This window comes from Coccinella septempunctata, chromosome 4, assembly GCF_907165205.1.
Source record: "Coccinella septempunctata chromosome 4, icCocSept1.1, whole genome shotgun sequence".
Lineage (NCBI taxonomy): Eukaryota > Metazoa > Arthropoda > Insecta > Coleoptera > Coccinellidae > Coccinella > Coccinella septempunctata.
The window spans coordinates 9,501,525-9,512,503 of record NC_058192.1 but is presented as its reverse complement, the minus strand read 5'-3'; the positions used below and the strand labels follow the sequence as shown (position 1 = coordinate 9,512,503).

At 32.4% G+C, this 10,979-nt stretch overlaps 4 protein-coding genes across 4 annotated transcripts; 2 read left to right on the top strand and 2 right to left on the bottom strand.

Moving 5' to 3' along the window:
- The first annotated feature begins 113 nt into the window (after positions 1 to 113).
- On the top strand, positions 114 to 1,052 carry LOC123311067 (trafficking protein particle complex subunit 4). The gene has a single exon (XM_044894830.1). It carries the CDS (start codon positions 278 to 280, stop codon positions 929 to 931), a length of 654 nt encoding a protein of 217 aa, XP_044750765.1. The 5' UTR covers positions 114 to 277; the 3' UTR covers positions 932 to 1,052.
- LOC123311066 (palmitoyltransferase app) lies at positions 1,005 to 6,627 on the bottom strand. Its single transcript, XM_044894829.1, has 10 exons — positions 6,314 to 6,627; positions 6,086 to 6,264; positions 5,870 to 6,030; positions 5,622 to 5,806; positions 5,179 to 5,290; positions 4,972 to 5,129; positions 4,688 to 4,803; positions 4,434 to 4,530; positions 4,210 to 4,270; positions 1,005 to 2,205 (listed from the first exon to the last, which is right to left on the bottom strand). The coding sequence occupies exons 2-10, from the start codon at positions 6,238 to 6,240 to the stop codon at positions 1,700 to 1,702; spliced, it is 1,551 nt and encodes a 516-aa protein (XP_044750764.1). The 5' UTR covers positions 6,241 to 6,264; positions 6,314 to 6,627; the 3' UTR covers positions 1,005 to 1,699.
- Positions 6,628 to 7,475: 848 nt separating this feature from the next.
- On the bottom strand, positions 7,476 to 8,198 carry LOC123311070 (transmembrane protein 242). Its single transcript, XM_044894833.1, has 3 exons — positions 8,038 to 8,198; positions 7,731 to 7,969; positions 7,476 to 7,678 (listed from the first exon to the last, which is right to left on the bottom strand). The coding sequence occupies exons 1-3, from the start codon at positions 8,105 to 8,107 to the stop codon at positions 7,538 to 7,540; spliced, it is 450 nt and encodes a 149-aa protein (XP_044750768.1). The 5' UTR covers positions 8,108 to 8,198; the 3' UTR covers positions 7,476 to 7,537.
- A 92-nt stretch (positions 8,199 to 8,290) lies between these two features.
- On the top strand, positions 8,291 to 10,978 carry LOC123311065 (tRNA-dihydrouridine(47) synthase [NAD(P)(+)]-like). Its single transcript, XM_044894828.1, has 5 exons — positions 8,291 to 8,441; positions 8,499 to 8,824; positions 8,882 to 9,126; positions 9,575 to 10,114; positions 10,349 to 10,978. Exons 1-5 carry the CDS (start codon positions 8,407 to 8,409, stop codon positions 10,955 to 10,957), a joined length of 1,755 nt encoding a protein of 584 aa, XP_044750763.1. The 5' UTR covers positions 8,291 to 8,406; the 3' UTR covers positions 10,958 to 10,978.
- The last annotated feature ends 1 nt before the right edge of the window (position 10,979 follows it).

Here is a 10,979-nt window from a genome sequence, read left to right as displayed (position 1 = left end):
TAATATACATAACATAGATCAATGAACTCTATGGGAACTCATAGAGTTCAATGACATAGATACAGGAATTATTGTACTCTATGGTTTTAGCCATAGAGACCCCATTTAGTTTAATGGTTTCTATGACAGGTATCCTTCTATGTTCCAAGAATTTAATTTTGTTTTTGTAATTTGTAAATGATAAATAAGATGTTATGAATACCAAAGTAGTGCATTGTTAATTGAACTTCCGTTCAATCTCATATTATTCTTAGAAGAATATCAATATCAATATACAATGGTCATATACACTATTTATGTTGTCTCCAAATCTGGTGGTTTAATATTCAATCATGATCACACTATTTCTAAAATAGAAAATGAGAAAACATTTTCATATCCTCTAGATTTAAAATTGAAGTATGAAAATAAAAGAATCATAGTTGAATTTGGTCAAAGAGATGGTATTCGTCCAGGCCATGTGTTATATGCTGTTAATGGAAAAGAAGTCACCAACTGCCAAATTGATGATGGACAGGATGTGTTTGAAGTATTAGAAAATAAAGACCAATATCCCTTAACTCTCAAATTCGGAAGGCCAAAAATGACAACAAATGAGAAGATATTTCTTGCTAGCATGTTTTATCCTCTTTTTGCTATAGCCAGCCAGTTAAGCCCTGAACCCAAATGTTCAGGAATAGAAATATTAGAAGCTGATACATTCAAGCTTTACTGTTTTCAGACTTTGACTGGTGTAAAGATGATGGCAGTTGCCGATAAGAATCAGAGCGGTGTGGAGCTGTTATTAAAAAAAATTTATGAGTTGTATGCTGATTATGCTTTGAAAAATCCCTTCTATTCCTTAGAGATGCCAATTAGATGTGAATTGTTTGAAACGAATTTAAAAAGTGTATTAGATGTTGTTGAGAAGTCTGGTGTTTCAAGCATATGAAAAATTGATATTAAAACCAATATTAAGATTTTAATAGCTATTCAAACAGATGAATATAATAATTGTAACCATATTGTATAAAAATATTTATTGAAAACAAAAATATAAGAATTTCTATCAACCATGTTTTATATTCGTTAACATTTTAAACTACTTTTATCTTAATTAAAATTAAAAAACTTGCATTTTGAGTATCATTTAAGTCACATCAAGTTTTGCTAATTTTTAGATGATTCAATTCAATTTGCAATCTTCTGTATTCACCTACCAACAATTTTATCACTTTTGAAAATGAAAAAAATCACAAGATACTATGAATAATTGAAGTTCCATTATAATCAGGATTCAGATTTTATAAACATGAAATATAACAAAAACATAAGCTCATTTAGTGCTATCAATCCATGGTGCAACAGAATAAAATTATAACTTGTTTAAATTTCAGACTGTATAAAAAATAACTGTTGCAATATAAAAAAGTATTTTATTTCAGAGATACTTGAAAATATTGAAACCTTGGCATAATTAAACTGAATATCAGTTAAAATCAAATCAGTTATTGCATAAAAATAGTATAACTGGAAATTGAATCCATTTAATGAATTTTGTAAAACAACAATAAATATTGGCTTTTGTTAATGTACTACATGACGTAGTTTTAATACAGGTTATTGAACTGTGAAGGAGTTACAAAATTAATCAATGATTATATCGATTAGAGTAGCCTCTACTCTCAGGTCATGATCAGAACTTGATGTGACTTTCACCTCAAACACTAACTTTCATCAGGCCTGCTTGGCTACTGTTTGCTCCTAAACTAGAATCATCTAAAGAGTCTAAATCTAATGCACTTTCAATCATTGTAGTATCTTGTAACAGTTTCAACCTACTTGCGCTGAGTAAATTATTTTCTTTATCTTGTAAAGTTAAATCATTGTCTAACCTCGCATCTGAACCTTTTAGTTTGCCCACTGCAAGATGTTTGGCGCTTCTTATAACTATAGGATCCAAGTGTAAATCGCCAATATTTGGTCTACAACTCTTGTCCAAATCGTTATTGAAATCGGAGTTCAAATTGTTCGAGTAGCTATGAGATTTACTCAAATTACTCTCGGGATGTGCTTGAACATTATTGTATGTTGAATTGGAGGTTAGAAGACTTGGTTGTGATGTATATTGCACTGGAACAGTTTCCACGGTTTTTTGTAAGGCTCTGGTGATTGCCAGTGGTTGTTCACTGGTTACTAGTTGAGTAATGCTACCAGCATTACTATCTGTGAAAAGAGAAGGAATAGAATCATTATTTAAGAAAATAAACAGAAAATCATAACATGTGAACTCTTAATGCGATATGATCTTTTGTTTCATTTTTTGTTATTTCATATCCATATCCTTTCGAGGTGGACATGAATGATGAAAATATACAAGGTGTTTCACATAGTGTCCACTAGAGAAACGAATGGGATTTTTTTCTAAAAATTTGTGTAATTATAATGAATGGCTTGGATCTATTGAACTTCTTCTTTGTTATACTTCAAATTGAGCATTAATTTCTTTATTTAAAATGGGACAAAATATAGGGTTTCCCATTTGAAATGAAAAAGTTCGGCTCAATTTCCGGAATAACCGGAAGTACCACCAAGACGAAAATTGTTGGTTGGATATACCCGACCATTCATTATTATCCACAAATTTTCAGGAATAAATCGCATTTGACGCTCTAGATACTTCTAGTACAGCCTGTATAACTTCCACTTTTCAGAAACAAAGGCAATTTTTTAACAAACAAAAAGCCAACCAAAGTATACATTTTGTTAAATAGCGCTAACTTACATTACCGTTTTGTAATATCAATTTTCATTAGATTTTCGCCAAGAACATCATACAATATGAACAATATATCAGCATGTCGCAAACAAGCACTCTAAATTAATTCCAAACAATGCTAATTTCATTCGGGAAGCCCTTCATGCATAACTTAACACTTACCAGAATAATACTTGAACACTCTCCACCCAAACCAGGTGCAAAAAAAAAATATAATAATCAAGGCATATAAAACACATCCCAAATTACTGCTTTACATATTCACTTTGAAGTTAGAAGTACAGCATTATAAGGCCATTTATTGAATATACAAAATATAAAAAGAGCTATAGATCCAATAAGCATAAATTATTAGTTTCTAAAAAATATTTTTTATATCGATTATATTTAAATACAGATAATTTTTTTTTGTTTTATGAAAATTATTCTGCGATATATTACTTTAGTATAATATTATTAATTAATAATGCTTGTCTGTATAATGGGATTAATAAAATGCAAATTTTTCACCAGCAGTAATTTTCAGGTGGCTTAATCAGTAATCATAGCTTCAGAACAGTCATTTCAAACTATTTTTCAAATCATTTATGACTTTATTCAATATTACACATGAAATGCGAATTTGAATTGTTTGTCAAATCTAATACTGCCAATAAGCATGGTAAATGCATATTATACTTGAATATATTAGTAAGAGACCAATCTAATGGGCCTATGGCAAACAAGTTAATGCCATCTGTCACTTAGATCGATTTTCTCCTCAGGTCTTAGCACAGCCGTCTATAGAGACATCTTAAACACAGCTGTGGTTCTTAGTACCGCTGTATTAACTCACATTTATAGAATGGAAACATATTGCTTCTAATTATACTGACTGAAAAAATCAGATTTTTTATGTTGAATCCATTGATGGTGAAGTCACAATGGATATTGAGTTTTACAGACAGTATAATCAATAAGATAATACTAAAAATTATCCTGAATGTACATTTGGCTGTATTCTGGTATCGGGTACTGATTAACCCTAATATTATGATGCACAAAATTTTTATCCATCTTATACATGCTACTTCTTCCACAAAACTCGTCTTTTACATAGGGGTTTTCGTATATGCAACTGCTACGAGGTCTTGGTTTGACATCAACTCTCTTTTTACCAAAATTTACATTATATCGTTTCTCATTAGGAGTATAAGGCCTCTCTGTGCAAAGAATTTCTGTGTGGGACAGTTCATTCAATTCTGTATTAGAGGAACTAGGGGAATCTGGCTTCAATTGTGGCAAGGAATGGCTACTTTTATAACTTCCATTACTTGGGAGAGGTCTTCGGGGGTAATCTAAAGGTGGCAGGAGGGGTGCATGTGAAGGGATGATTTTCATATTGGCACAATTCTTGGACGGTATTATTTGCTGTGCATGATATACATGCTTTTTAAAGGGGCTGTACATACCGGTAGTTTCTGTTGTTTGTCTGTAGTGGCCTTGAAGATCTGAGGTGTGATTTGGACCATTCTAAGCAGAAAAGAATAATAATTAATAAAAGAAAGGAGTTCACCATCAAATTAAGTCTACTTATAATTCCTTGAAGTAATGCAAGGAAGTGAAGTTATTAATTTTAATAGGGATTTCCTTTGTACAGGATATTTCTTACAAAAAACATATTGTTTTTACTCACCAAGATAGGTAAGGGATAATTACTTGCTGGCAAAAGAGGCGCATTATTGACGAATTTGGGAAGATCGGTTTTATTGTCTTCAGTCAAAACACCTCTCCTATAAATAAGTGAAAACGTTAACCTCCATCAACATGAAATAAGAATGTTGACTGGATAAACATAAAATGTTCACATTTTCACAATTTTTTATTTGAAAATGTGAGTGGAAATAAGATTTTTTGTTAAGAATTGCATTATTTACTGATTTCTCTCACCTATCAATTAGAGATGGTGTAACAGGGCCACATAATATGTAAAAACAATTTAAACATATGTTCCCTTGGGAATATGGGTTCTCTTGTCCTCTTCTACTTGTGAAGGAACCTTTGATCTTAAAAAAAAACAGGTCATTAAACCCTAGTAGGCTCATGAGAGATTGAATATCAGTGCAAGATATTCTTGCATACTATGTGAAATTTTTTTTGGAAATTCTGCACTGCTTGTACTATAGATTTTAGATTGCTTTGTCATTTGGGCTATCTGCTATCTGATAACTTACGTCTTCATTGGTAGTCTGGTTACTAGTCGTTAAATATGTGTGGAAACCAGCCAAACCTAAAATACTCCAGACACTAAAGAAACACATCAGAGCAACCACAATGGAAGGTGGAGATTCTTTAACAGCCTCAAAAAATTGATAGTTTTCCTGTTTAGAAACTACAGGGATTATTAGATAATAATATATATGCATTATTCGAGAACTTACTCAGTATAAGATGAGCTATAGCACAAGCAAACATGAATACAGCTAGAAACGCAAGGGAAACTATAAACATATAGAAAAATCTATAATTCCTTCTCCCCACACAATTCCCAACCTGAAATATATAAATATTAACACTTTTTTGATGAGGAAAGCAGAATAAAATTTTCTATCTCTTGGATATGATTCTAATTCCTGAGATTTCTTCCCGAATACCTAAGAAAGGAACCAATCTAATGGGCAGATGGCCATCTCGTAAACACAATATGTTGATAAGATTGTTTTCTTTCTTTGGTCTTAATTCTGAGTACAGGAGCCCACCCCGAAACCTAAGAAAGAAAACACTCTTATAGGCAGTTGGCAATCACATGATCACCATTTCCTGAAGCCTGCATTAAACCACTATTCTTCAATAAAGTTTTATCCTTGAAACAAAATATACGTACCCAGGGACAATGATGATCAAACCTATCCACACAGTTATCACAGAGACTACAGTGTGATGCCCTGGGGGGCCTGAAAATCTTACAAGTGAAACAGTACTTGAGTTTGACGGTTTGTCCTTTGACTAGTACTTCTTTTGTTCGAGGAGGAGGCCTGAATGTGGGACTATTAGCTGAATTTGTTACTTCTAAAAAATTATATCATTATTCACTCAAAAGAGGCGTCAGGTTGGGGAAGCAATGCAATATACCTATCTGTTTTTCAACATAAGCTGCTTCCTCAGGAGTAGCACGAGGTATTATACCAGGATCTGACAAACTAGTTCTCAATAAGGAAGACATTGTGAATAAAAATAATAAGCCTCCAATTATAGGGATTGCTATAGTAACATTCACTGCTAAGTAACTGCAGCTAAAAAGATTTTTCAATGAATACAATACTACAGATATTACAATTTTAAACTTACTCAAAAATGAAAAATAATGTACAAGTTGCTGTAATTAAAAATACAGTAAGAAAAAAAACACCAGAATGTGGAGCTGTCATCAATCTACCATCACAATAAAACTTATTTCTTCCAGCAAATACTTCCCATTTCCTAGTTACCTTGGCTCGAGACATTATCAATACTTGAGAGAAACACACCTACAATTCAGAAAATTAACATCTTGATAAAACTAAATTGCCCTATTACCCAAAGAAATAAGATCCAATGATTAACTTAAATCAAAAGAAAAATGTGATAAACTCAATAGCTATCTTGTGATTAGGACTGCTCAAGTTCAAATCATACTGAGATCCTTTTTTTTCTATTTTTATACAATTCCAGCATTCTTAAACATCTTTTCGACAACATCTTAAGACAGTAACCATTACATGTGAGCAAAAATTTACAATCAATCGGACATAACAGATTTAGAAAGAATAAGAGCCACAGCAACCACAGGAAAATCGAGATCCAGGAACCAAAATTAGAGGTGTTTTTCTTCAAACGTCAAAAAAACATACCAATGTGCCATAGAGGAGAATCACAGGTGTGTGATCATGGAGGTGATGATTTCACCGAACTAATTTCCTTTTCTTCATTTGGGAATTTACTTCAGAAAAGGATTTGGGCATTTGAACCTTGGCTCGATATAAGCCAAAACAAAAAAGTTTTTCTCTACAAAATTTGTGTTTGTCCCTTATTTGAGTGGAAAAAAATGATTTCAAATTTAGTTTGTGTCAGAGACAACTCTGTTTCCTCTGGTTTGTGTTGTTCATTCTGATCAAGCGCGTTTGGTATTTCTATGAAGTTATTCAAATTAAAAATGAAAAATTATTGAGATACTCACGGAACTATGAAATTTTGTTTTCATTTAAAGATGAGTTCGTCGAAGATTTCATCTAATTGTAATTGTGTTAAGTTATTGGATACGTATGTAATAATAGAAAAGAATTTAATCAGGAATATCGATATATTGCAATATGAAAAGAATCATTTGATTGAAAAGTACGAAAACAAAGTTGATGAATTAGAGAAGGAATTACAAAACTTGAAAACCTCGCAACGCGAAAGGATAAAATCACTTAATGAAGAACTGCTCAATGAAAAGATCACAAATCATCAATTAGAAAATAGATTGAAACTATTAGAACCTCGTATGTGAAAGAAAAAACTATGTGATGAGTAACATTCCAACAAACTTCAGGTTGAAAAATTTCTTCCTTAATTTGGAATACTTTCCAAAAATTTGTAAATAACAAACTTCAGCCTTTTTTGAAATTTATTCCTTTGGATTAAATCAAAACTAAGCAATACCTGAATGGATGATAAGGATTGAATTAATACTAGGGCAAAGGAATATAATCAAGAATTAAAATTCTAAAAATTATTCTAATTTTTGTATATATTACATATTCTATTCTGAAAATGTTTTCATTTATCTTTAGCACTTTTCAGGTGCTGAACATAATCCAAAAGATCATTAAGGCCACTGAACTCTGTTCTGCCAATGGGTGGATTATTTTTAGGAATTTTCGGTAACAGAGATCCCATTTTATTCCTGAATTCCTGCATCTGAAATCATGTCATAAGGTGTCCAGTTCTCATTTAACAATGTAAAACTTACATTGTTAGCCCCAGATAATTTCCATATTGAGTAAAATAACAAACCACATCCAGTACAAGCATATAAAGTACCCCAACCAAGAGCTCTTAAAGCCAATTGGGATCCACTGTCTACCACTTTAGATGTTGGTATCATTCCTTTGTTGAAAAATTCTGGATCTTTCCTCTTTGCCGCAGCAATCGTAGTTCCAAACCCAACTAAAGCAGATATGCCAGTTACGCTTCCCAAGAATAATCCAGCTGCAATAAATATATACGAAATAGATCCTCCAAATAATACAAATACGGCAGGAAACACTTGGAAGTACCTTTCCATCTAAATTCTTTACTATATCTACTATCGGGTTCTGACAAGTTTGTAGAATTCGTATCAGTCATATTTTATTTGGGTACTGTTTTGTCTTTGGTCTGTTTTTGTTTTGAAATTATTAACATAACCTCCAAAGATAACCTCATTTTTAATTTTAGTCACGGAACATCAATGAAAAAAAACCATAGACCAGATACCTTTTCTTTATGCCGTAGACCGAATCCGACTAGCAGTTCCTGTGTTTTTTAGGCAAAAAATAATTAGTTGTTGGTTTTGGCAGAAAATAACCTCTTTGGTTTTGTACACGTTTTTAGGTTTTGAATTTGATTTTACTTGATTTTCTCTAGGTTTTTAGCAAACAATTAACATGTCTGAATCAGGCATATGCAGAATTAAACCTGAGTCAGTATAATTTCCTATCTGCTTCTTCTGAATAATACAACTGTTTTTGTACTATAGGTTCATTATTATTGAAGAAAAACCAAAAGACTTGGCTATTCAATGTGTATCAGATAAGGATTTAACCGAAATAAAATCTTCAGGCAATGAGATTCAACAAGCCACAAATAAACGTCAACAAGAGAATGGTGAAGTATCCAATAAAAAGAGGAAAAAGTTGCAAGGTCAAAACAAGTCGAGAGGTCCAACATATAGAATTACACAAGATAAAGAACTTTGTAATTTATTAGTCCAATTCAAAGGTGAAAATGTTGAATGCAACAGAAAAAATTGTAATTTCTTGCATAATATTGAAGAATATTTGAAAGTTAAGGGAGACGATTTGGGTAACCACAAACCAATATTTCTCCTTAGTCAATAATTTAACTTTTTACTTGTTTCAGGAGATACCTGTTATAATTTTGAAACCACTGGAAAGTGTGAAAGGGGATTAGCTTGTAGATTTGGCTCTCAACATATTAATGGAAATGTTAATATAATTAATGAAGAAAAATATAATGAATATTCTAAAAATCATACCCAAACAAGGAACATTCTAAATAAAGACTTACAACATTCTCTAAGGAAAAAGACTTATGATTTTAGTTTATCAGAAGCATTAATTAAATATAATGATAAAGCTAAAGGGGTAAGCTATCCATTGTGTTAATTATTGATATATGTTGGATATGTGATATTCACAATTTAAATAATGTATGAGTCAACTTTCGAGCCCTCCTTTCACATGAAGGGAAATGGCTTATTTTTAAAGTGGTTTACAATGGTTGTGAACTGTAGAGAGCAAGCATGGACAGATTTTCCTTACCAAAATGGAATTGCACAGTTCACAACCATTGTGAACCACTCTGGGTGTGTTCATAAACTTACTCCGAGAGTAGAGTATGAGTATGGTCATGCTCAGAGAGCATACTCTGAGGAACTAAAAGTACGTTTGTGAATGCTTCGGGTAATCAGAGCTTACTCAGAGCTTGCTCTGAGTAAGTTTGTGAACGCAACCTCTATGAACAAATCTATTATGTATTTAACTATGTGAGAATCATTATGAAAGTAATTTGATATTTTGAAGAATTTTTTAGAAGGTTGATACCTCCACAAAAGTGACCAAATCAAGTGGGACTGTAACTGATGAGGACATAATTAAAATTCAGCAGAGAGAAAAGCAAACAATTGATTGGAAGGGCAAAATATTTTTGAGTCCATTAACTACAGTAGGCAACCTGCCATTCCGAAGGATATGCAAGGAGTTTGGTGTGGATATAACCTGTGGAGAAATGGCAATGTGCTCGTCACTACTTCAAGGTGCACCACAAGAGTGGGCTCTTGTAAAAAGACATCATACTGAAGATATTTTTGGAGTTCAATTATGTGCCAATAACCCTCATGTCTTAACTAAATGTGGTCAACTCTTGACCAAAGAAATTGATATTGATTTTATTGATTTGAATCTAGGGTGCCCCATTGACCTTGTGTATAAAGAAGGAGGAGGATGTGCACTCCTCAGAAGACAAAAAGTGTTAGAATCATGTGTTACTAATTTAAGTCAGATAATAAATATCCCTCTTACAGTCAAGACTAGAACAGGAGTTTATAGTGATGAGAGAATTGCACATAAATTGGTAAGCCAATATCATAATGATGATAATGAATCATTCAAATTAAAAAAAATATAATTATGAATATTCCCAGTGTGAAAAGAACAATGTCCTGTAAAAACAACTTTTCTGATATACTTATAAAAGTAGATTTCCTTTGATTCTTTATATAATGATGTATATCAAAAACTTTGAACAATCACATAGTTTGATTCTTTTTTATATATATGATTGAAGACAATATAAATAATGTTTTAGGCCCCAAACTTCCGGGACTGGGGTGCTAGCTTGTTGACAATACATGGGCGTTCTAGAGAACAAAGATATACAAAAATGGCTGACTGGAATTACATAAATGAAGTAGTTCAAGCTGCTGCACCACTACCTGTCTATGGTAATGGAGATATTTTGAGTTACAACGATTACAAAAGCTCTTTAGAAATATGTCCTGGATTAGCTGGTGTAATGATTGGTAGAGGAGCTTTGATTAAACCTTGGATCTTCACGGAAATTAAAGAACAGCGGATTTGGGATATTTCAAGTTCAGAACGATTTGATATCTTGAAAAAATTCACAAACTATGGGCTTGAACATTGGGGTTCTGACAATAAAGGAGTTGAAAATACACGCAGATTTATGCTTGAGTGGTTATCATTTTTATATAGATATGTGCCTGTAGGGCTCTTGGAGCAACCACCTCAAAAAGTTAACGAACGCCCCCCGTCGTATAGGGGTAGAAATGATCTTGAAACCTTGATGGCTTCTAATTCAGCATCTGACTGGATAAAGATAACAGAAATGCTGCTTGGGCCAGTTCCTGAAAACTTTCGATTTCTACCTAAACATAAAGCTAATTCTTACAAATGAATAAATAAATACTCATGAAAAG